The 26,150-nt window shown below is 55.2% G+C and overlaps 1 protein-coding gene across 1 annotated transcript; it reads right to left on the bottom strand.

Annotated features, from left to right (window-relative positions):
* Positions 1 to 16,431: 16,431 nt before the first annotated feature.
* On the bottom strand, positions 16,432 to 24,887 carry LOC141998488 (zinc finger protein RFP-like). The gene is made up of 7 exons (XM_074971347.1): positions 24,453 to 24,887; positions 22,747 to 22,842; positions 21,499 to 21,729; positions 21,149 to 21,171; positions 20,302 to 20,417; positions 18,307 to 18,351; positions 16,432 to 16,943 (listed from the first exon to the last, which is right to left on the bottom strand). Exons 1-7 carry the CDS (start codon positions 24,867 to 24,869, stop codon positions 16,432 to 16,434), a joined length of 1,440 nt encoding a protein of 479 aa, XP_074827448.1. The 5' UTR covers positions 24,870 to 24,887.
* Positions 24,888 to 26,150: the final 1,263 nt, after the last annotated feature.

The raw sequence follows: 26,150 nt of genomic DNA, 5'->3' as shown, positions 1-26,150 counted from the left end.
CTTTACTCTGGCACCGCTGCTCCGGACTAGCTGCTCCCTGTGTGAACGCTTGGCATTCACATCGGAGCAGCAGCATTGGAATCAACTTTCAAGGGAAGGCAAGCCCTTCCCCCTTCTTCCTCCTCCCCCCCCTCCGCCCCCAACGAGCAACGCCAGGGCTCACTTGACTGCTTTCTTCCTTGCCTCTCCTCTGTACTGGCTGCTGGGGACCGGGGGCGGGGGGGGGCGCTCTTCCCTTGCAGTGAGTGTCAGCACCATGCTAGGGGGCGCTGTGCTTCAGGGAGCGGGGCTGGGGGCTCAGTAGGGGGCACTGTCCCCTGGCAGTCAGCGCTGACCCCAGTGAAGCGCTAGGGGAGCTCGGGTGAAGGTGCTGCTGAAGTTGCCACCTTTAAGCTGCACCCCTGTAACTCATGTAACCCCATTGGGGTTCAGAGAGTCTGGCCCCTTTTACAATCTTGTCCTGAGGCAGCGGAAGGGCAGGTTGTTCTGGGATGGGGAAAGGGGAAGCGACAGGGTGTGCGTGTCTGGAGCTCCAGACAAGAGAGCTACAAGTGAGCAGGCCCTCAAGTAGCGAAGCAGCCGAGAACCTGCCCAAAGCCCGGAAGGGACAGAGCGGCTGACCGGGGACACCCCAGGACAAGAGCCAGAAGGAGCACCATGCCAGGGAGGAATCGCCCGAGAAGGACAAACCAGCGCTGGACCCAGGATCCCAGCTGCCCAGAGCTGTGTGGGACCATGAGTGCTGAAGCATGTGACCTTGCATTGGAAATAAGGAGGGAGGCTGTTAGCTAGTTAAGTGGGGAGGTGGTTGCTCTGTGCGGCTTTGCAGAGAGCTGCAGAAGAGGGCACCGGAGGGGTTTGTTGGGATCTGGGGAAAGTTCACTGCCACCGGAGGTGACTGGGAGCACCCAAGACTCACCTCTGGACTGGAACTGTGCCCGGATCGCCTGAACTCTCAGTGGACACATTGCTCGGTGCCTGCCCTTTCAGACCACTGGTACCATGGGCCTGTGGGGCCTTGAGTTGGATATAACCCTGTTTTTCTCCATTCATCCCTCTGTAAATAAATATTTCCTTTCCTCTAGCCATTGGACTGCTCTGGATGTGTGGTGTCTTTACTCCAGGGGGTGTGGAACAGGTGCCCACGGGGTGACAAGGAGTTTCCCGGCTGCGTTCCTGGAGGTGCCTGTTCTTGGCCAGAGCTGCCTGCACAGCGGATTCCATCTTGGCCACGAGGATGCCACAGTTACACTAAATTGACTTTAAAAATCGATCTCGTTATGCTGAGGCAAATACCGCTCCTTGTAGCACAGCGCCCCCTAGCGCCGCACTGGTGCATTGGGGTCAGCACTGACTGCCAAGGGAGAGTGCCCCCTACTGAGCCGCCATCCCACTCCTTGTAGCACAGCGCCCCCTAGTGCCGCACTGGTGCATTGGGGTCAGCGCTGACTGCCAAGGGAGAGCGCCCCCTACTGAGCCCCCATCCCACTCCTTGTAGCACAGCGCCCCCTAGCGCCACACTGGTGCATTGGGGTCAGCACTGACTGCCAAGGGAGAGTGCCCCCTACTGAGCCCCCATCCCACTCCTTGTAGCACAGCGCCCCCTAGTGCCGCACTGGTGCATTGGGGTCAGCGCTGACTGCCAGGGGACAATGCCCCCTACTGAGCCCGCACCCCCCACTCCTTGTAGCACAGCACCCCCTAGTGCCGCACTGGTGCATTGGGGTCAGCGCTGACTGCCAGGGGACAGTGCCCCCTACTGAGCCCCCAGCCCCGCTCCCTGAAGCACAGCGCCCCCTAGCATGGTGCTGACACTCACTGCAAGGGAAGAGCGCCCCCCACCCCCCGGTCCCCAGCAGCCAGTACAGAGGAGAGGCAAGGAAGAAAGCAGTCAAGTGAGCCCAGGAGTTGCTCGTTAGGGTGGGGGGGGGAGGAGGAAGAAGGGGGAAGGGCTTGCCTTCCCTTGAAAGTTGATTCCAATGCTGCTGCTCCGATGCGAATGCCAAGCGTTCACACAGGGAGCAGCCAGTCCGGAGCAGTGGTGCCGGAGTAAAGTTATTGCACGGGGAGACCATCCCGAGAGGGAAACAATCATCGGGGCTGTGACATGCAGTTTTCCACCGTCACAAGTAGGGGGGGTCCAGCCTGTAACGCCTGGAGCATCGCCCCCCACTCGTGCCGGCCCCGCCTGCCCAGTGCCACTCGAAGGGCCCCCAACCCACTGTCCCAACTCCGTGCAAAAGTAAACACAACAGTCACAGCTGCAGACGTCACCCCCGCCCCCCTCCCCTCCCCCAAGGCAGCAGAGAGGAAGCTGCCCCCCCACCCATACACCCCCACCCCAGTGCAGCTGAGCACCGAGACAGCCAAACGTGGGGTTGCATCACGAAACCAATGCAATAAACTCACCCCCAGGACGCTGCGGCAGGAGCTGCCCTGGTAGGTTGAGGAACCGAAAACGAAAGCAGCGACTTTATCCAGCTGCCATGTTAACAACCCCGCTCCGCCCAGTCCCTTCCCCCTCCTTTGCCGAGACCCCCGTTCCCTCCCCCCAGCCCAAGGCTTGAAGCGGGGGCGAGGGAAGAGCAATTTTGCTCTATGCTATGCCGGGGGGAGGGAGCGTGTGAGCCCCCGGCTAGAGATCCTGACCTGGGTCTGCTCCTGGCTTGCCTGGCTCAGAGAAAAGCCTTGTGTGATTGTTGAGCGTGGTGCTTGTTCCAGGGTTACTCTGAGCCCCCTGCCCAGGAGGGCGGGCGGGTGGTAGGGCCGAGGGGCAGGGCTGGAAGCCGGGACCCCTTCCCTGACGCTGGCTACCCCCGCCTGACATCGATTAGGGCTGAGTCTTAACAAATAACCCCTCCCGCCGGGTATGGAGCAATCAAACTTCCCTCTCCCCTGGTGCCCGCTGCTCTGCTCCACCGTCAGCCAAGTCAGATGGCACGTGTCTGTCCCCACTCTGTCTCCAGGCTCCCACCCCAGAGGCCGCCTCTGACTGCACCCAGATGCTGGGAGCGCCGATCTCAGGAAGCAAGCTCCGAAGTTGATCGAGGGGCTCTGGTACAAGAAGGCTCCCCTCTGAGCTCTGTTTAACGGCTGTACAATCATTCACTCGGCAGAAGGCCTGGAAAGGCCCGCGTGGGAAGAAGGAAAGAGCAGAAAGAGCTGGGGGTTTGCTCTTCACGGTCCCTGAAGGGCTAGTTTGAGACCGTGACTTACTAGAGAACTCTGCACGGGTGCAACAGGCCAGGTTGCAGGAATCGAGGGCCTTAAGTGCACTATGACACAAGGTCCCTTGTGAATCCTCACTGTCTCCCCGCCCCAGAGTTTCACGCACCATTTGGAGGAGCACTAGCAGGGGGCCCTCCCACAGAGGCAGAGCAGGGGACCCTCCCGTAGCTACCCCAGAGGCTTGAGAGGGGTGGCTGAGCCTTCTGTATTCTTCCCCTCCCATCACACACACAACCGCTGCTGGGGTGGGATTGGTGAGGGCCCCCAAGCAGTGGGTTCTGGAGTTGACACCCCTTTGAAGCCCATGGGGCAGCACAGAATTCCCCAGCTGCCTAAGGTGACTACATCCTGCTACAACCATGTCCCACCCTCTGTGCAAACCACGAGTGCGGAGTTCACCTGGGGTAAGGGAAAAGTTCAGTCTTTGCAATCCGTTAATTCAGTTTGGAATCACTTTGGTACCTTTGAAGTATTTTAAGCTCTGGGGTGGGGTCCCAGTGAAGATTCCACTGCCCCTCCCTTGCACCACAGCTCATTGCAAAATCCCTTCCTTCCTTCCCGCTCTAGCTTCTCAGATTCGGGCTTGTCGCCACAGTCAGATCAATTGCCCGCTAGTGCCTTGCCGAGAGAGCGGGGCGCTGTCACTGCCGGATGCACTTACTTCATGCATCTGGGAAGCCGGGAATCTTGTCGCCAGGTGAACCTCCCGGAGGTGGGGCGAGGCTGTAGTGCAGGAGGTAGCAAGGGGGGCGTTGTGGTTTGCTTCCTTCAGGCAGCCGTGGTGATCTCACGCTCCTCGCACTGCCCCAGGCGTCGGGAGGGAAACACGCTGCCCTGGTGGGATATTTCCCAGCATCTTGGTCCGGGAGGCTGCTAACAGAGGCTGCCTCTTGTGTTCGAGCCTTTAGCCAGAGCCGGGGCAGAGGCCTCCTGAGGGGGTAGACGGTTGAGCCGAGCAGCCGGCACCAGGGGAGAGGGAAGTTTGAAGGCTCCGTACAGAGGGAGGGGTAATTGCTAAGATTCGGCCTTAACCGATGTCAGGTAGGGGTTACCCAGCGTTTGGGAAGGGGTCCCAGCTCCCAACCTTGCGCCTGGGCACAAACGCCAGCCCTGACTCGAGTGGGGGTGAGAGTAACCTGGAAACAGCCCCACACGTCACAATGACACTGTGCTTTTCTTTAACCCAGGCAAGCCGGGAGCAGACCCACTTTAGCAGGGATCTCTAGCAGGGTGCACACATATTCCCTCCCCCCGGCACAGCAGACAGAAAAACAGCTCTCCGCACGCCCCTCCTGGCTAGACACACACGGGCTCTCTGCCCCGTGCCAATGCAATCCCTACTCTACCCTACAGGAACATGCCCACACACTAAGCCTGGCTTTCACACAAACAACCCGACTGCTATTTAGGAAGCGAGCGCCTGCACGATGCACCACGTGACTTACAGTAGCCTGTCCATGGAGTGAACCCAGCCCTGCCAAGAATCAGAGTGAGCTCTTCACTGCACGGCTCGAAGCTGGAAGCTGGCAGCCAGCCCCGGAAAAAGAGGCAATTCTGACATTGGAAACGCTCCAGTCGGTCTGATTCGTGGCTGGTGGTTCTGCTGAGTGAAGGAGCAGTGGCCATGTGGAAGGTCAGTCTCTCAGCTTTGCTGCCCTGAGACTTAATGCAGCAGCCCACGGGGAACCTGGGAATCCAGCATGTGCCCACTAGTGGCTTGCACAGGTTGTGCAGCATGGTTGTCGCAAGATGCAGTCACCCTGGGCAGCCGTAGGAATTGTGTGCTGCCCCATGCACCTCAATGGGGAGTTAACTCCAGGATCCATAACTTGGGGGGGCCTCACCAAGCCCATCCCAGGACTGATTCTGGCTAGTGGAAGGTGGCAGTCACTGCAGGGGGCCTTCACTCCCTCCCTGGCTTTTGAAAATTGAGGTCATTGGCAAGGACCAACCCACCTCCCAACAAGCTGTCATTTGAAAGAGCCTATCACCTGTTCACTCAGAGCAGCTGTCCCTGCATGTCCTGAACAAGGAGCCCTCAGTGCAGGCTCTACCGAGCCGCATGCATCGGTGGGCGGTTCTCTCTGAATGCAGCAGCCACGGAAATTCCCTGCTGCACCCCAACATCTCCCTCTGCACGGGGTGAGACCTGGGTCTTCTGCACACTGGCAGGGGTGGAGTGGTGGTGGGGGGATTTTGCTTCGAGGGAAGTGAAGTGAAGTCCAGAGAGGTATTGAATCGGGGTGGGGTCCTGTGTCCACCCTTCTCCAACCCCTCTGTCCCTGCGCTGTTCCCAGGGGGAGTCATCCCCACTAGTGCTGGTCCCAGGAGGTAGCCTATGGAGGAGGAAGGGGTGCAGAAGACTAACCGGAATAATGTGATTGTTAAGGTCTGGTGTCTGCTTAGCCATGGTGGCTGGGAGCAACATCACTGCACGGGCTGGGTTCTCACTTTTCCCAAGGGCTGCAGCATTAGGGTCCAAGGGGAGAGGCTGAGTTTCCACATGGCCACTGCTCCCTTGCTCATCAGAAGCAGGGATAAAAGTAACTTACAACTCTTACCGGTATGGGGGCCCGGCTTCAGGAACTCTAGAAGGGGGCGGGGCTTTGGGCGGAAGGGCGGGGCCTCAGGCAGAAGGAGCAGGGCTGGGGCAGCCTCCCCCAGCCAGCTCTTCAGTGCTGCCCAGGCCACGCCGCCTGGCTCTCCGGCAGCGCTTTAACCTCAGCTGTGTAGGGGCCTGTACCGGCAGCCACTTCTCACCGGTACGCGATACCGGCTGGTACCGGCCCACTTTCCCCTCCGCTCAGCAGAGCCACCAGCTGTGAGTGGGACCCGCTGGAATGCTAGCAATGCCAGAATCGCCCCTTTCTCCTGGGCTGGCTGCCCCCCACTGTAACCCACTAGACCCCATTCCCCTCCTAGAGCTGGGATAGAACCCAGGAGTCCTGGCACGGTCTCTCTCTCTAAAGAGTTGGTAAGAAAGTAAGAATATACATTCAAATTTTAACCAGTGTCCCTAAAGTGATTTTCCACAAGATGTCAGACCACGTTAGTATTAGAGCTCAGTGGGTCTAATATTTATTTAATATTCTTTCTTTTACATATGAAAGTTATTGAGAGGTTAAAGCAGGTAAAATACATGAACAGGTTTGGACAGTCCAAGTTTGTCAGTGCAAAGTGACAGCAGAGATGTGGTATCTGCTCGTTTTCCATAAGTCTCTCAGGGTTACTCAAGATAACTTTGGGGAAACTCTGTCTTGCATCTGGAATGTTCCCTGAAAGTGTCCAAACAGCTCAGAGATACAAAACCACTCTCTGGATCCGTTCTTATAGCTGTCTTCCCCGGAAAGCAGTGTGGCAAAGCTGTAGCTCACGAAAGCTTATGCTCTCATAAATTTGTAAGTCTCTAAGGGGCCACAAGTACTCCTTTTCTTTTTGCGAATACAGATTAACACGGCTGCTACTCTGAAATCTGGCAAGTGTTCCTGTCAGCTCATTGCTAAGTTATCTGCCAAAACAGAAAGAGTTTTCAGGTACCTAAGTAGCCCCTGGAATCAGGGTGAAATTATCCTCCCCACCACCACCAAAATTGGAAATGGTGCCCCTGAGTGCACGGTACCCTACCGTGCTCCCCCAGAGGAGCTGCATTAACAGGCAACTCTGCAAGTTATCTGCATGCCTCTGCCAGTGACCCCCAAGCCTCTCCATTTCCTTGGCCACATGTATCCTGTCCCCATGCTGGCGGCTAATCCAGAAAAAGAGGGAAAGAGCTCACCACTGCGACCACCTGAGGGATGGGTTGGGGTGAGATCAGCTGGTCAAAGCAGGAAATAGGGACAGAATCTGAGATTGAAGCTCCTCGAGTGACCTCTGACCTTTCCAGACCTGCCCTTCAATCAGACACAGCGATTGTAAAGTTGAATGTGATAGTAACTAGACCCATTTTAAACCCTTCAGCACACAAGACAAAGCCCGTAGGATTCATCATTAATGATTTATTTCTCCTCCCCTGGATTCCTGCAGCCACCAGCCACCTTGGAGCTTTCCCTCGTCTCTCCCAGGCTGGGCTCACTTGATGGCAGGAGCTCAGCGGAGGGTCCAGCTTTGCTCTTTTGCTTCTGTAACCCTTCTGCCCATCAGAGTTGGCAGCAACAAGGGCCGGGTTCAATATCTAGGGGATCCATTCCAATAACACAATGCAAACCGGCTCGAGCCCCCACCCAGTGACCTGGGACAAATATATACCACCCCCGCTGGGCACCTCCAAGAGGCAATACTTCCCCTCTCGCAAGCACATAGTCTGAGTGTAGCAAAAAGCCTTTTAATAACAGAGAGAAACAATGTGGCATTATGTTGCGGAAACACCACCAACAGGATTCATAACACAACCCATGAGCAAAAAAACCACCCCAAGCAAATTGGGGCATGCCCCTTTCCCTCGGGTTCTTGAGTCCCAGCACCCAAACGTCTCTTGAGTCCAGCAATCCACAAATCACCCAAAGTCCAAAAAGTCCAGCCCCAGAGTTCAAAAGTTCATCTGCATAGTGTTACTCCCCAGTCTGGCTAAAATGTGCCTGTGTGTGGGGAAAAGGGGCAAGGGGCACCTTACGTGTCCTGAAGCTGACTGCCCCACAGGGCTCTGCTCTGCTACGCTGTCTCACAAACGGCTCTGCTCCACCACGACCGGCTCCGCTCTGCACCGCTCGCCGTCTCACGAACACACCGCTGTCTCACGAACGGCTCCACTCCACCACGACCAGCTCTGCTCTGCACCGCTCGCTGTCTCAAGAACAGCTCTGCTCAGCTGGCTGTCTCATGAATAGCTCCGCTCTGCACAGCTCGCCATCTCACGAACACACCACTGTCTCACAGACAGCTCCGCTCCACCACGACCGGCTCCACTCCGCACAGCTCGCCATCTCACGAACAGTTCTGCTCAGCTCGCCGTCTCACAAACACACCGCTGCACTCTAGATCTTCCGGCTCCCCACTACTTGACACAGTGCTCAGTGATTTCAGCTCTTAGTGATTTCAGCTCTCAGTGATTTCAGCTCATAGTAGTGGGGGCCTTAGTGCTGGTGCACCTTAACGCCAAAGTGAATGCAGCATAGTACCTGTAGCAAGACTCTTAATAGACCCAAAATTAGCTCTGACATTCCACAGTGGAGAGAGACAGAGGTGCAATTGGTGCTTCAGGCCCTCACAAAGGGGCCCACACCACCAGGTACTAATACCTGTCTCAAGTCTCTCTCAATTCACACAGTTTTGGAACCCATGACCCTTGCCTAGCGAGTGCTACTTAGTTGATGGTGAGTCCCTCCATCATAGCAAAAGGCCAAGTACAGTTCCAAGCACAGTTCCCATAATCAGGGTAATAACAATTTATTCTTCCTGCCCCAATAACAGAGACACTGGGGATCCCACAGCAGCCGAAGTGACCATTTGGGCAGCTATGGCCTCAGTCTAGGCGGCGTGGGTGTGCCTATGCAAATGAGATCAGCCCCTGAAGTTTTTTTTTTTTTTCCACAACTTGCCACACCTCACCACCAGATGTCAGGGTGGAGCTCATCCTGACACTGCTTACACTTCCATTCTTCACGTCTTTGGGTGGCTGCATTGGCAACTGAGCAGCCTGATGGAAACACTGAGTCCTCTGTCTCGGCAGGCAGGCCCAGCCGCCAAAGCCAAAGACTCCCTGAGAACGGGGGGAGGTTCGCCTGAACTCTCAGGAGTGGAGGCTGGGCCCAGAGGGTAGGGTTACCATATTTGAACTTTCAAAAAAGAGGACACTCCGGGGGGTAGGGGGGGAGCTGTAGCTCTGCCCCCTATCTACTCCCTCCCACTTCCTGCCCCCTGACTGCCCCCCACAGAACTCTCAACACATCCAACCCCCCCTGCTCCTAGTCCTCTGATCGCCCCCTCCCAGGACCCCGCTCTCTATCTAAGCCTTCCTTCTCCCTGTCTCCAACTGCCCCCTCCTTAGACCCCCCCACCTTAACTGCCCCCCTAGAACTTCCCACCCACCTGTCCCCTGACTGCCTCACCCCCTATCCGCACCCCTGCCCCCTGAGAGACCCCCCACTCTCCCACACCTATCCAACCGCTCCCTGTCCCCTGACTGCCCCCGCAGAACCCCCAACCCATCTAACCCCCCTCTGCTCCCTGCCCCTGACTTTCCCCCTGAACCTCCGCCCCATCCAACCCCCCCTGCTCCATCTCCCTTGACTCCCACAACACCTCTCCATATGCCCACCCCCTGACAGGCTCCCCCCAGAACCCCTGACCCATCCAACCCCTCCTGCTCCCTGTCCCCTGACTGTCCCTTGGGACCCCATGCCCCATCTCCAGCCCCCCGGCCCCTGTACCCTGCTGTTCAGAGCAGTGTGTCTGGGGTGCGGAGCCAGACACAGTGCCGCACTCCCCCACAGAGCACGCAGCTCCCCCCCCCCCCGCCCCCAGAGTGCTGCATTGGGAGGGAAATCCCGGACCTTTGGAGAGTTTTACAAATTCCTCCCAGAGGGCAATTGAAAACCCCAAAAGCCGGACACGTCTGGGAAAATCCGGACGCATGGTAACCCTGCCACAGGGACTCCAGGATCTGCAGCTGCTGCCACCTCTTTGGTGAATCCTCCGACTCATCACCAACCAGCTCTTCCCCATTCTGCCAGCCGGCCCCACGGTCTGACCGTGCAGGAGAACAGAAACCCTTTGGGACAGCAGGAGAGTCTCGTCAATGCCGCACTCTTTGCATGGCTTCCCGCGGTCACCAGGAAACACGTCTACCCTGCCCCCAGGAGTCTCTCAAGGAGCTGCCGGCGCAGTCACTGGGCACCCACTCATAATGGTCTCGGGCAGTGGCATTGCAGAGGGAGCTGAGCAGACCGTCCCTTCTGTGACTTCCTGAATTGCTGCCAGGACGGATTCTCCTCTGAGCTCGGGAGAGTCCCTGAGGAAAAGCAGCTGTGGTGGGGGAGGGAGCAAGATAAGCTCTCCCCCTGAGCCCTTGAATAGCAGGCAAGCAGGACTCTGGGAGCCAGGGATCGGTGTGTCTTGCTGGGAGAGCAGAGCTGGAGAGCAGAAAAGGGCACTGGAGGAAGTGTAGAAAAGTCAGTGTCATGGCCGGGTCATGGGCAGCCAGACCTAGTGGTCAGAGGCAGAGTCCACACTCACAAGGCAGGAGTCGAGAGTCAGGTGGGTCAGGACACTGGAAGAGCAGAAGCAAAAGACCAAACTGTGTTCAGCACCTCAAGTCAGAGGAGTCACCCCGAGTCCGCATGCCAGGAAATCAAGCCTGGGGAGTGGGAGCAGGAACAGCCAACACACAGTCCAGAGCCGGGGAGGAGCTCGGGTGTTCAGACAGCTCCTTGTTCCTGCTGCTGGTTTAAGGAGTTCCCGGGGGCCGATTAGCTGTTCTGGGACTCTGCCAATAGGTCCTCAGGGATGGAGCCTCAAATTGGGTCTGGACTTCGTCAGTCCTAGGTAAGCAGTTTTTCGTAGGCTTCCAGGTGGCGTGCTGGAGGGTGGCTGCTGCCAGGAACCCTGCAGACCCGGGTTAATGACCCGGGGGTCATGACAATGACTGATCTCTCCCCGCTCAAACCTCCTTCACGAAAGAGTCTCCAGGGTCCCAGACGCATCCTCTGAGAATAAAAAAACACAGTCATGAGGACAAATAGGCTGTGGAACAGGAGCCCCCTCTTTGTTGCGACAGCCCCAAGTGCCCGGAAGAGTGGACGGTTCTTACCTCCAGGAGATGCCTGGGATCTTCCATCTAAGCCTCATTGGGACCCCTGTTTCTTGGTCTGATAGGATGAGATCATCTGTCCCCACTGCTCCCTGCGCTGGGCTGGCTGCAGCACACATCTGTGGAAGAGGCTGGGCCAGAGAGATGTTACAGTCAGGGTCCAGGCAGCCCAGAAGGAGAACAGAGGGTCTGAAACCAGAAGACGAAGCGATCAAATCAGCGGATTCGACAGAGAAGTTTTCTACCCTACAGGGACATCAAAGAAGGTCTGTTAGGAAAGCTGAGATGTTAGTCTGGAAACTGCTAAGGCAAAGATTGTGATTGTTAAGATTCAGTTTTAGTCACTACAAAGTGTGTTGTGTTTTGTTTGTCTGTTTGAAATTTGTCTCTTTCTCTTGCTTAGTGTCACTTAAATCTCTTCTTTGTTACTGTGCTTCCCAAACCACCTCAGTGTTGTGTGTTCGAGTGAAGTGTGAGTCTCCAGCCGACCCAACAGGCTGAGCTGTGCCCTGTCTCTCTGAAGGTAGCGAATAATTTCTGAGCGGTGCTGGGCCCAGAGTCCAAGGGCAGTTCACCAGACACCTCGTGTGAAGCCCAAAGAGACCAAAGGAGCAGGAGAGATTCAGGCCCCACTGACCCATGGGAACTTCCCACAGAAGAGGCTACACAGGGCTCCAGACACAGCCAGCAGGATCCCTCCCACAAGCTGGGCCATGTCCTACCCCTCCCAGCCCTACAGCTTCCTCCCCACCCCAGCCGCAGGAACCCCTCCCACCTCCTTGCTCTCCCCACCCACTCTCCAATACCAGGCTGTTTCCAGAATGGAAGCAGGTGCGTACCAGAGTTCACTCACCGCTAGATGCTGGCCAGGCCTCCTGTCACCGCTTTCTCACTCTGCCGCAGGGCTGGTGCAACCACTTGGCGAACTAGGCGGTCGCCTCGGGCTCCAAGTGGTTGGGGGTGACAGTGGAGTGGAGGTTAGCTGGGGCAGGGGGGCGCGCAGAGGGCAGCCTGCAGCAAGTAACAGGTTGGGGGGGGCGCACAGGGGAACCGCTCCCCGACCCAGCTCACCTCTGCTCCGCCTCCTCCCCTGAGCACCGCGATCTGCTTCTCTCCCTCCCAGGCTGGTGCGGCAAACAGCTGATTGGCGCCGCAAGTCTGGGAGGCGGGAGAAGCGGTGGCGAGCTCGGGGAGGAGGCAGAGCAGAGGTGAGCTGGGCCGAGGAACTGCAGCACGCGGCTCCCTGGGCCGAGGGGAGGGAGGGGGCAGTGGGGAGCTGCCGCAGGGTTCCTGGGCGGGGGCAAGGCGGAAGTTTCACTTCGGGCGCGAAACGTCCTTGCACGGGCCCTGCTCTACCCTTCCCCCGACCCCGCCCGGCACTGGCAGAAGATCGCTCTTCCCTGCCTCTGCGACCCCCGGGTTGGAGAAGCTCTGTGCCCATGATGATTATTGTGGTGGGGGGACGGCGTGCCTCTACTTTCCCCTCCCTTATGCACACCCCTGGGTACAAGCCGACTGCAGCAGGGAGTGGCCGAAGATGAACCCTGCCCTGGGATCTAGTTGTTCTTAAACTTCTGTCATGAATTCACTTGGTCGGTGCTACATCCCCAGCTTCACAACAGTCTCTAGACTCTTTAGTCTGCCAGACTCCCGAGGCCTCTCGCTCTTCCTCCTGGATAAGCCACGTGGCTTCACCCCCTCCTTAGACTGGAGCTCTCGGCCTGCAGCGCTCCGACTTCACACTGTGAGCTCTGTTCAGTGAGGCCAACTGAGACACTCCTGGTAGAGACTCGCACACGCTTCAGGGACAAAAACACCTGAGCAAGCGTTTGCAGAGACCCTCAAAGAGCGTTGTCAGAACAGTTGGGTGGAGTAGTCAACTGGACACTGCATAGGAAGTTGTTAGGTTATCCTAGAGAAATGAAGGTTCAAGCACAGATCATTCTGGTCAGCCCAGAGCCCAGGCAAGCAGTAGCGAACCTCCTTGTTCCAGCTCTGTCTGGTCCTTGGTCAGACTCCAGGTCAGAGCCCCGACTCCTTCCAGCAGCCAGTTCTCATCCCCAACCTCACACCTCTCCAGTTCTTTACTGAGCTGGGGAATGTTGCTCAAGCTTCCCTATTTAGAAGTGGGGAAAGCCCTCTGAGTCGTTATTTGCTAGATGTCCGTGTCCTGGTTTCTGGATTTGCCGTTATCTTCTTAGATGCTCCATCGATATGGGGAGGGGATTAAAGCCCAGACAGCAAATGGCTCAGTGAAAGAGCAATAATGTGTTGGACGTGAGCAAAGAGTCTCTCTGTGTGTGAAGTGGCCTGTCTACACTGGCAATTCTCAGCGAAGTAACTTGCTGGCTCAGGGGTGTGAAAAATCACACACACACCCGAGCGCAGCAAGTTTGAGCGCTGTAAAGCCCCAGTGTAGACAGGCTCTGAGCGTCGACCCGGTTTACCAGGAGTGTTGGGAGATCTCTCTCCCCAGCGCTCGCGGGTGAGCACACAGGCAGTGCTTTGCTGTCTAGTGCAGACAGAGCCAAATGCTTCACAAACACTGCGCGCCTCCGGAGGGAATTCTGCTGAAACCAGCGGGCTCTCACCTTGGCGTGGAGTTCTGGGAGATGGTGCATTTAAGCACACGGGAGTCTGGAGGTTCTGCTCTACACCAGGGGGCTAGGCAGCGGGTTTCACACCTCAGATAGGGGGAGAGTCCCCAAAGAATGTGCCTAGGGATCCCAAGACTGGAGCCGTGGATGGGCTCTGTTCCAGTCCCAGAGGCTTGAATTATCTGGGGATCCTGGGACTCGGATGCTTGGGTTCCCCTTACTGCAGTCCGGTGGCACCTCACCAGGTCTGGGATACAGACTCACACACCAGTAAACAGAAACCCTCTCAGTGCTCAGCATCCTTAACTCTGACCAGGTGGGTTCTGGAGACATGAATGGAGAGGTCTCCCCCTCAGGGCTGCCACATCCCTTTGCCTTGGGCTGAGGGGGGCTCTTTCCTGGATGCTTCTCCCTGTTCCTGGATAAGAGTCTCTCCCTCCAGGGCTGCCACCTCCTGCTCCCTTTGCCTTGGGGTGGGAAGGTTTCTATTAATGGTTCTCCCTGGGCTGGGGAGAGGCTGTCTCCTGTTCCACGTCTTCCACCATTCTCTGTGGCCAGGATAGAGCAGCTGGTGGCTTTAACCAGAGACACCTGTGGCCAGGAACTCCCCCGACTCTGCTGCTGGGAATGTGGCAGCCCCAGCAGGGGGAGCAGGGAGATGCAGCAGGGGAGGAGGCAGAAAAGCAGCAAGATAGACCGGAGAACCCAAGGGGACTGTCTGTGACTCCATGTTCAGGCTGTTATGGTGCTTGAGAGTTTCACATTTGATACCTAGCATGGGGTTTGGAACTGTTTGCCCTGAGGTTGGTACTCACATTCGTGAGCTACTCTAGACAGTGGAGTTGAACCTGGGTCTCCCACGTGCCAGCTGAGGGCTCTCACCATGGGGGTAAAAGTTATAAGGCAGGTGACATCACAAAACCCACCTCCACCTTCTCCCCACCCCCACACTCACATTGTGTGTGGAGCGAGGCAGGTGCCTGACTCATTTAGGGTGACCAGACAACAAGTGTAAAAAATTGGGATGGGGGTGGGGGGCTAATAGGTGCCTATATAAGAAAAAGCCCCCAAAATTTGGACTGTCCCTATGAAATCAGGACATCTGGTCACCCGAACCTCATTCCAGTAAGAAACACCTCAGGTGCCAGAACCACCGACCATCAGGCGCTGGGTTCCCATCTGTGGGCGGCTGAGCAGAGACCGACGCCCCCGTGCAGCCCCGATTTAGGAACCTGTCAGTGAGAGGGGGCAGGGCTTAGGACACCCCTCCCCCCTTGTCAGCATCTCCCCTTGTCTCGCTTAGATGGCTCCCTGCTGAGTAAGCTGGCTTTTGTGAATCACATTGAAAGGTGCCTCTGATACCCATGCATTGTCTAGGGGGTTCAGGCCCCTGACTCAGTTTTGCAGAATGTGATTTTCTGGTTGCCGACAAACTCGGCCCTGTGACGCTCAGCATTGCAACACCAAGTCCCTTCATGGATTGTCCCCTGTGCAACCAGTCACCTCTCCGCACAGCACAGCTGAGCAATTCCTCATTGACATGGGTGTGGACAGGAGAGAGACAGAGCACAGGCTGGTTAGTGACACATCCCAGTAAACCTCAAACTCTCCTCCTAGAAGCGCAATATTCCCTGTGGGGGCTCGGGGGACACAACTAAGTCAGGCAGCAAATCCCTCGGTTCTGCCCCCGACAACTGCAGCTGGGACAGTAAAGTGGAACAAAAAAAAGAATTGTTTGTCATGTTTTATTTACAGTAATTACTAAAGGTGGTAAGTAAAGGGAGCTGAGAAGGAGCCTTAATAACCACAGCATGCAAGCAGATTCCCAGCTACTGAGAACAGTTTTCTTAATGGCACTAAAATAGCACCAATGGCCAGGAATTAATACAGGGAATTAATGAGTTACAGTCTCACTTTCAGTAACATGTCATAAATCTCTCTCTTCCCTTTCCTTTCATACTCTCCTTTTTTATTCATTTTTCTAACCCTCACTTCCGATCCCTGTTTATTTTCCTGTGTTTCTCCCACTCTCCTCCCCTCCCTGTTACAGATCAGCCCCCATGGCTGCTCCATTCCACCCCCCTCCACCCCCAATTTTATCCCTTCCCCTCTTGCTGCCCCCGGCTGGTTCCCCTGTCAGGATAGTTTCCTGTCACTCTTCTCAATTCTATTTTCCACCATTTCTCCTGGACTCTCCCTTTCTTCTTGTTTTATTTTCATTCACATTTACCTTCTTGCTTCTTCTAATTCCCTCGGGTGAAACCTGCCCTGTCCCTGCCTCCCCCAGTGCTGCCAACCTCAGGAGTTTAAAAAAATCGTGAGACTGACCGAATGATGATTTTTTTAAGGTTATACAATGGTTTTTCCATCAATCTTCACCCCCTACCCATCCCCTCCACCACCCCCACGTGTGTGTGGGACCATGACAGTGTCACCAGTTGTCGTGAAGTGACTTGGGCCCCTGGGGCAGGAGCTCTGGCTGGGAGACCCCATGAGATCCAATCCCACAGATCTGCACAAACCGCTCCCTGCTGCTGCTTCTCCCCAGCCCCCCAAACCCTGATTGATTCATGCTGGGTCCCTGCCCAGCCCCCAGCTCTGCCTGTCCCCAGCCCGGCTGTTAGTTCTGCCCCCTGCCCAGCCCCCACCTCTGCCCCTCAGGGCCCCTCTGCCCCTCCTGCAGCCCCAGGGGTTCATCCCCCTCCCACGCCTGGGGCTCCAGGGAGGGAGGGAGAGGAGCTTCCAGGGGTCAAAGAGAAGAGGAGCCAGCGGCTGGGTCGATGGGAGTCCTCCAAGGTCATAGAGACTGGGGTCCGTGAGGCTAGAGAGGCTGATTTCCGGCTCCCCCCTCTGCTGTGGGTCTCAGGGGCACAGTCGGAGACGGGATCCCGGCCACACCCAGAGCCAGGGGCGGATTCTCTCCCCAGGGACGGAGCCCGGCGGGAAAGTGAAGATCGGGGCCTCGTCACCAGCATCGATAAATGTCACTTGCCCCCGGTCACAGTCCAGACAAACTCGGATCCTGCTGGGGGCCCGGCTCCGGGGCAGGGGGGTCACAGGGGAGGTGAGAGCCAGGAACTGACCCAGCCACTCCACAGCCCAGATCCCCCCCTCAGGGCTACAGCTGATCCCTCCCTTCCTCCCCACAGATGCTCTAGCCACCCCCACAGCCCAGAATTGCCCATCCTCCACGTCCACCTCCCAGCGATGTCTCCCCGAAGTGAATCCCTCACAGCCCAGCACACAGAACACAGAGTCAAATCTCTCAGGGTTCTTGGGCAGTCGCTGCCGCGTGTCTCCACATCTCACACTTTTCCCACCCTCAGACAGGACGAGGATGGGATGAGCCGTGTCTGGATCCAGAGTCACATTTGCTGGGAGAGAGAATCAGAGTGTGAGGGGCAGAGCTCGGCCCTGGGGGAGGCTGGGGCTATTTCTCACTCTCCCCAGCAGCCCTGTTCTGGCTGGGACTGGCCTGGATCACAGGGAGCTGCCTCTGTCCTGGGCACCTGAGACTGAGCAGGGATGTCACTGCACTTCCTCAGTCTCAGAAAGGAGACCCACTTCATTAATTTCCCATTTGCTTGCATAAGCGTCAGCTCCCAGCTACCCCTGCTGATTCTGCTCCATTCCCAGCAGGAGAGACTCACCAAGAAAGATTTTAGTGGGGAGGGAGCAGAGGAAGAAGGTCCAGTTTTGAAGCCCAGAGGAAATCTCCCTCCGCTAATGCAGTCTCCACGCCCAGGGCTGGGAAGAGAGAGGAAGATGCAGCATTGGAGAAGAGCTGATTAACACCAGAGAGTAGGAGGTGGCATTGGGTGGGGTAGCCCCATCCCCAGGCCAGAGAGAAGGGAGGAGCTGGCAGCATCAGAGGGAGATGATTTCCGCAGTCCAGGAAGCAGCTCCAATGGGAGAGCCCAGCCCTGCTGGAGGAAAGGCAGGATGTTGGAGAAGAGCAATGGGGAGACCCCCTCCACCAGGCTAAAGCAGAGGGATGTGTCAGTCCTCAGGACATTGAGCTCTGTTCGGGTGCCGCTCAGGGAGAGTGTTTCTGTTCATTAGCGTGGGCATGAACTCAGCACTAAGGTTGGTGTCAGGATTATTTGTGTGATGTCAGCTTGGGATCTCCCCAGGTGTTCCAGCACCTTGGCAGAAGTTGGGGAGGGGGGTACTAGGTCGCACCACCTGTGGCCCTGCCCTCTCCCTGGCCTTGCCCCACTCTTCATCTTCCCGCCGAGGCCCTGCCCCTGGCCAGGCTGGGAGTCTTGGCCGCTATGGAGAGCCCCTGACCCTCCACCTTCCCATGTCCCCACTCTCCGGCGTGCACCACCCAGGGCAGGTGGAGGGTCCAGGGGGAAGAGGAGCAGGGGTGGGGCCACTGAGAGGGACAAGCACCAGGAAGAAGCTGCACTACACAGGGCGCAGTTGATCAGCCGCCCCTCCACGAAGCACAGCCAATGCTGCGATGCTCCACGCCTGCCCAAGGCTTGCAGTTTGGGGGGCCAGCATGGCCCCCTGCCCCCAAGCTATGCCCATGTTCAAAAGAGGGTGAGCTTGGCCCCTTGGCCCCCCATGTTCCAGTGCCCCTGGATCTCGTCACCGTGAACAGGGCATTTTTAGGGCTGTGTGTGCCACAGCCAGTGGTGATTTGGTTGGTAACTTTCGTCACAATCTCATGAAGATGTTTTGACTGGAATTTTCTCCTAATTTAAAGACAATCTCCAGCTGCAAACTCACCCTGTCTGTGTGCTCCTAGGGATTCCAGTGCAGACGGCAAAGTGTCTGGCGGGGGAAAGGAGAAAAGAGACGAGATTTCAGACTTTCATATTTCTAACAGCGTCCCCACTCTGAACACATAGAACTGTGTTTTCATCATGACAGAGAAACAGATTGAGAGGCCCAGAGACACACTCAGGCATTTAACAGAAACTAACTGAAACCTTCTACTTCCTCTCTCGTTCAGCCATCTCCCAGCAATGGAACCAACGTCCTTTCAGCCTCACAACCATCCCAGGACACACAATCTGTAAGAGAGATTTACTTTTCCCCTCCTCATCCCCTCCCACCCTTCCAACTCCAGTTGGTTGTCTCATTCACTCACGGCCTTTTGTCATAAGCTAGACCCAGATCATAAAAAGACTTTGTCATAAAAGTAACTTTACCAAATTTGGTCTCTTTGGCAAGGGGTTGGCAGCATCATGTTGTACGACGGACACTTGACAAAATTACCAGAGTGAGTGATGGACATTGGCGGGGGGTTATGTCATTCAGTCATCATTCAACCCGTAAAATAACGCACAATTTTCCATACTGAAAAAACCATAACCTAGCTCGTTAATAAACAACAGACAATAATAATAGTAATAAATTCAACTCACGTGAGTGTTTTTGAATGTCCCTCACTGCCACAGTCAATATTTATTTTGTGGGATGGGGGCATTGAAATAAATATTTCTCCGAAAACCATATTTCAGTGCATTCTTGTCACTACTTTAAATAATATGTCTGATGGGAGGATGAGTGTGTGTGTGTGTGTGTGTGTGTGTGTGTCCCACCTAAACACCGCTTACCCTTGCAGTGGGATCGGCACTGACGGGCTGGAGCTAGGCTGGGGGGCTGTGCAATCGGTGGAGGCAAAGAAGGGCTGGAGGGAGGGGGGTGAGGGAGACTGTGCACTGGGGGGAGGCACTGAAGGGCTGGAGCTAGGCTGAGGGGGGCTGAGCATCCAGCCACAGAGAAGTTCACAAAGTCCAATACCCCCTGTGTGGAGACAAGGGGGAAAGTGGCGTGTGCATAATCAGTGGGAATAAACCAATCAGAGAAGAGAACAATAACATGAAATTAACTTGAAGAAAAAAAGCCCTGCCAATGATGTGTTCATGCATGTGTAGTGTGTGACCTGTATAAGGTACTTAATATTCATACCACTCAAAGGTGATTGGAAAAGAACTAGTAAATATCCTGTTTGGAGGTGTCTAATATTCCAGACATTGTAAGGGGTAATTAGAGCTTCCGAGAAGAAATCCCCCCGTGACCCACCTATGCCCCAGGAGAAGGGAACTGACCAGCACTTCTTTCTATATGCGATGGCTAGAAGCAAATATCCCAATGGCTGGTGATGGGGCACGAGTCGGGGAGGACTCTGAGTTAGAGAGAAATCTTTCCCAGGTGTCTGGCTGTTGGGTCTTGCTGAAATGCTCAGTGTCCAGCTGACCACCATATTTGGGATAGGGAAGGAATTTTCCACCAAATCAAATTGCCAGAGACTCTGGGGTTGATTTTTGCCTTCCTCTGCCATTTTGGGGCACGTATTATTTACCGATATTAAACTAGAAGAAATGGTGGATTCTCTGTAACTTGAAGTCTTTAAATCATTATATGAGGGCTTCAGTAATTCAGCCAGAGTTTACGGGTAAATTGCAGGAGTGGGTGGGGAGGTTCTGTGGCCTGCAATGTGCAGGAGGTCAGAGTAGATGGATCATGATGGTCCCTTCTGACCTTAAAGTCGATGAGTCATTTCTTACTTTGTAACTGTAATTGAAAAGCATGTTTCTGGTGCAAACAAAGGTTTGAATTAATCAACCTGAGTGTCTTGGACCCAAATGTCTGGCCTTCTCACCCAGCAATTAAATAGAAGCATCATCTAAGTGTGAACCAATTGACCAGCACCATTCTCTTCCCACAGTCTCAGAGGCTCTTCCCAATTTCCATTCCTAGATCCCTTCTGGGTACCTTTGAACTTCCTCAGAGTCTCCATTAGCACAATAGTTTTCTGGGAGAAATCGCTGACTTGCTCTTCCAGTTCAGGAGAAATCTCCTCTGACTGCTGGAACTTCCCCTTCTCGCACCTAGAGAGAAACAATTTCACGTGATTATATTTCATTGTGTGACTCATGATAAGTTCTGGCTAGCGAGTCGCTGCTCTAATATGCCTGGAGTTCGAATTTCTTGACTTCTCCCAGCCTCAGAGCAGGTGCAACACAGCCCATGGCCGTACAACCTTCCCTTCTAAGGACTCCTTAATATTCTTCAACTCTGGTCTGGTGAGATCAGCTCTGGGGACAAAAGGGGAATTGAGTCTCCATGGCCAATTCACTCCTTGGCCTCCATGCTCTGAGGGACAGGAGGTTCCTATGTAAAGTGCTGTAGAAATCTGTCCACTAGGAACTAAACTGAGACACCAACTCCCCCCTCCCCAGCTCATTCCACACAGGTCTCCAAACAGTCCTCAGGCTGGGAAAGACTCAGGTGGGAAAGACTCTTGACCACTGCTGTCTTGGGCTGAATGGTAACCAGGGCCCCAGCAGTGACAGGCCCATATTCCATCCCCACAATCCTGAGGCAGCTACTCGGCCAGGGATGTGACATCTCGAGGAAACACTTGAGGTCAGTCTTTCCCACTGAATGGAGAATTCCAGAGTCTTCTGTACCAGGGTGAGAACCTCAGGATTAAGTTTATCTGAGAGATTTGTATCCAAAATCCCCGCACATGTTGCTGTGGAGATGCGGTGCAAACATCATCTCCATGCTCTTCCCCAACATTGCCAAGTGTGTGTGGGAGTGAGAGAGAGCCACGTACCTACTCAAGGTGCTTCTGACATCCTAGAGGGGAGAGAGAGGAGAGAGAGATTAAAAAAAATCTCAGTACCACCTGACACACACTTGGGATTCCAGGAAAGGGATTTTGCAAATACAGGGAAAATCAGCCGTGCCCTGGCCCTGGGGCCATGGTTTCACTGAGCTAATGGGGCTTTTCCTGCTCTAATATCAATGTGTCTGTGAGTCTGCAAAGAACAATCGTCATTCACATTTCAGCAATGCACACATTGAGTTACACTGAGATCTCTGACTGCTGGACCCCAGTGCCCATATTTCAGGAGCTGTCCTGTCCCTGTGTTGGGATTTGGGATGTTTCTAGCTCAGTCTCACCTGCAGGAATTCACTTCCTGGCTTCTGACACTTCCCCTCCATCTCACTGATCAGCTCACTGAGACAGGAAATCCCCTCTGAGAGTTTGGTGATATTTTCATTCTCTATCTTCACAATCTCCTTGTCCAGCTTTTCCAGCTGGGCCAGCAGGAGTCGCTCTTGTTCCTCCAGGAACTGCCGCAGTTGCTGAAATTCAGACACAATCTTCTGCCTCTCGGTTTCTGTCTGTTTCTAGAAGAAATAAGGAAAGGGCTGGTCAGGAACATGGATGGAGCCTGATGACCTTTCATACAGTCTTACGAGAGAGTTTCTTTGCAATCTCTAACACATCTGGTCAGAGACCAGGCCATGAGCCGTCAGGCCTAGTGCTCAGAGCTGCAGTCAAAAGTCAGGAACTATAGCCAAAATCAGAGCTGAAGTCAAAGTCAGGATCTCACCAAGGGTTGGAGCTACAGTCGAGCTCAGAAGTCATGTGAAAGGCTGAGCCAGAATCAGTGTCTGGAGTCACACGGGGGATCAGGACTGGAGTCGGAGTCAGGCAGCCATGCGAAGGGTCAAGCCAAAGTCAGACAGCAGTACTGCAGGTCAAACCTGAGTCAGGAACAACGCCAGGGCCAAGCCAGAATCAGGGTCCAGTCCAGCAGCAGATCGGGAGTTCACTCAGTTGTTTGGACAACTTCCCGTGACTCCTGCTGGCGTAATTCATGCATCCGAACGTCTGCTCCAATCAGGAGCTCCGTAGGCAGATCCTCTGGTGGGCCAGAGTTTCACTAGCCCCTCCCCTGCTTGCTCTGGAGAGCGGTCGGGTTGTAATGAGAGTCTCTGTGGGCTGAGGTTCCAAACCCACCATTCTTCACATCCTGACACTTGACTCTACACTGTGATCACAAAGGAGAGGATTTTCTTACCGCTTCCCATTTGGGCCCAATCTCTCTGCAAGGGCTGTCTCCATGTCTACTGGGATATAGTCAGTGTGGTTTGGGAGAAATTTTGTGAAAGCCACAAGGGGTAGTAATTAACTCATTAATTAAAATGCATCTTAGATCCTGCAGAAGATGCTGTTGTCCTTCTCCAGGGAAAGAACATTTGTGATATGCGCATGCACGCGCTCACACACGGACGCTCACGCACGGACGCTCACACAATCTCATGATCATGGAGAAACACACACAAGGCCAGAGAGAAATCTACCAATAAACATCCCTCCCAGCTCCATGTCCCAGCAGGCGAAGAACAACAGGCACCAACCAGATACTCCTGGCTTCTCTCCTCTCCAGTCACTTTAAATCCCAGCCACTTTTCTCTCTCTTCCCTCAGAGTCTTCAAATGGGCTTGTATTTTTTCCTGACAGACAGAAATGATTTGTGGGTTTATTTTCAGGGTTGTAGGGGGTGGATGAGGTGTTTTTCCACCCCAAATTCCACATAACAGTCAGTCTTCCGAGATTGACTCGGTGGATAAGGCAATACCTTTTGCTGGCCCATCTCCTGTTGGTAAAAGAGTTACATGCAACTCAGCTATGGGGAACAGACTCTTTCCCAGGCCTGAAGAAGAGCTCTGTGTAAGCTTGAAAGCTTGTCATTCACCACAGAAGCTGGCCATGAGCAGATATTACTTCACCTACCTTATCTTTCTAATAGCCCGGGACCAACACAGTTACAACAATATTGTGTACAACAGTGGGTCTTTCTCAAGGTAGGACATCAGAGACACCAAGGAAATGCAACCTTATTTATGGAAATTGGGCGGGTTTTGTATTCAGATTGTTTGAAGTTATTACATCAACTTTCTCCATTGAGTCGAACCAGTGGAAAACTGGTGTCCCATGGTGGTGAATCTATAAAGCTGTTTTTGAGAAGATTTAACAAACAGTGATACCAATCCCAGAAGCCACCGGGGGCAGCCATATCGGGGGAGCCATATTGACTTTCAGCCCTATACCCCGGGGGATGGGACGGGTTGGACAGCACTGATCTAAGGACTAGGGCAAACCCCATTAGATGTGTTGACTTGTGTTAGGAACAGCTGGGGTTTGCCCTAGTGCTGTCCTAGCCCCTTTCCCTGGCAATGACCTCTGGGTCGCGACCCCAAAGTCCCGAGCAAAGACCCCAGAAGTGGTGGATTCTGGCAGATTTCAAAGGACTGCCTGGTGGGACTAACGGACCCACGTTGGCTGGTCCTTGCCCATGAACACACGGGAACAGGTCAGAGTGGCACTGGTCCGCACGGCCCAGGGGTTAGTTTTGCTGAAGATAAGTCTGATCCCAGTGGCATGTGGCATGGACCTGCACTGACTGGAGCCCTTGTGTGTGTGGACTGAAGGTGCTCGGGGTCCCACACCATGTTCAGCCCACTGATCTCCTCTAGCGCAGGCCGGCAGCATCTGAGTTTAACCCTCATGGAGCGGCACAGGAGTTCAGAATCCCAGTGGGAAACCTCCTCTCCCTGCCGGGCCTAGGACCTAGGTGTCAAGGAGTCTTTTCCTTCTACTGTCTGCACATCATTACTGCTCAGTGCTGCAGAAAGGGGCAGAGTAGCTAGTGGTTAGAGCACTGAAGTGGGCCTTGGAAAACCAGGTTTTTATATCCAGCTCTGCCACTGATCTGCTGAGTCACCTTGGACAAGTCACTTCCCCTCACTGTGCCTCAGTTTCCCCTCCCTCCCTTTGTCTGTCTTGTCCAGTTAGACTGTAAATGGCTCTGGGCAGGGATTGTCCCTCACCGGGTTTTGTGCAAGGCCCCCACAATCGAGGTCAGATCTCATCTGGGGTCTCTAGGGGATGCAAATAACAATAAACACTGTGATACAACCAGTAATACCAGCCACAGCTTGTAACTCCCCCAATCAGCTTTCATGCAATGAAGGCTACACACAGCTGAATGACAGGGTTACACCATTAACCTGTAATTAACATCCAAAGTTATTACCCATTAGACTGGACAGCAACTCCCTACCTTGTACTCCTCGGCAGCTTCCTGTATGGGAACCACCGTGTGAGCGCGGTGAGCCCGGGACTCTCTGCAGATTACACAGATGGGGGTTTGATCCTCTTCACAGAACAGTTTCAGAGCCTCCTGGTGTTCCCCACACACCCTGCCCCCTCCTGCTCCCTTCGCTGCCTGGAAACTCAGCTGCTTGGCGATTTCTACGACATTTGCCAGCTGCCTGTTGGGCCTGAGGTTTCTCTGTTGCACAGTTTCTCTGCACTGAGGGCAGGAGGCGGCCCTGTCGGGTCCCTCCCAGCACTGGGCGACGCAGGCTCGGCAGAAATTGTGCCCACACTCCAGAGTGACAGGGTCTGTGAAATACTCCAGACAGAGGGGACATGTCGCTTCCTCCTGGAGACTTTCCACGGGGCTCGCTGCAGCCATGGCTCCCTCCTGGCAGTGGGACAGGGTAAGTTTCAGTTTCCTGAGTTCACACTCTGCCCCACCTGCAGCAGCAACTGGGTGTTTCCTTGCCTGAAAGTGACTCATCATGTTTGCTGAGCAGGAAGGACCCAACCAATTTCACCCCTGGAGGCTTTGATGAAAAAATGTATCAATTCTGGAGGGATCAAACAATATTGTGGTCAGACTAAAACTATTTAATGACACTAGACACTGAGATTCAAAAAGTTGAAACTTTAGAACTGTTAAAATTGTCTGTGAGGAGCTAAATCTCCTCCCTCCCCCAGCAGCTCCCCCAGGGCAATGACCCAGTGCCTCCCCCACCACCACAGGGACCAAGGCTGAGAGTCCATCTGAGGGCGGCTCAGGGGCCTGTGGAATGTGCTGGGATCTCAGCCTGGGCCCTAGGGGGGCAGGTGACCCTGTAACACAACCACGCCCAGCAAGGCCTGCTCCCATTTTCTCCCTGTTTGTCCGTCCCAGCAGAGAGACCATGGACTGCAGGGAGACCAAGCTCCCATCCCCCAGGCGAGGGCTGGGGCCCAATGGCCGAGGGCAGCTGGTGTGCGGGGTGCTCGCACTAGGGGCCTGCAGGGTACATGGCATAGGAGTGCACATGGGGTGTGCCAGGGGTGCCCAATGCAGGGCAGAGCTCGGGGGGGGTCTGCGTGCTCCCGCGGGACAGCATGTCTGGCTCCGCCCTGAGCCAAATGCTGCTCGGAGCCTCATGGTTGGGGGGCCGGTGGGTTGGATAAGGGGCGGGGGCAGCCAGGGGACAGGGAGCAGGGTGGATTGGATACACAGGCGGCGAGATGGGCTGCGGTGCCCATGCTTACGGTTCAGCAACGTGGGGTGGGGCGCTCTCACCTCAGGGGCAGCTCCCCCCTCCCTGGCGTCCCTGCGGAGAGTCTCAGCGGAGGCAGAGCAGCTCTGCACGCTGCCTCCGTCCCCCCTCCCAGAGCTGACCCGGTTCCCAGCTGGGGCGGGGGGGCCGTGCCAGAGCTGCCTGACCGCGCCTCTCCAGCAGGGAGGGGGAGGGAGCTGCAGGCAGAGAGAGCAGCAGGAGTCTGTCACTGTCAGACACAGATGGGGGGGCATTGTGGGGGCAGACAAAGAGATGGAGCCGGGGGCAGGAGAAAGGAGCAGCGATGGGCACCCCGGGGCTGGCATAAAATACACAGTACAGAGGGGGCTTCCTGGGGAGGGGGTGGGGGGATATAGCAACGCTCCCTTCCCCCACAGACCAGACCCGAGCTGCAGCTG

The sequence above is a fragment of the Natator depressus genome, chromosome 14 (assembly GCF_965152275.1).
Source record: "Natator depressus isolate rNatDep1 chromosome 14, rNatDep2.hap1, whole genome shotgun sequence".
In the NCBI taxonomy this organism is placed as follows: Eukaryota; Metazoa; Chordata; order Testudines; family Cheloniidae; genus Natator; species Natator depressus.
This window is presented reverse-complemented; position numbering and strand designations above follow the sequence as displayed.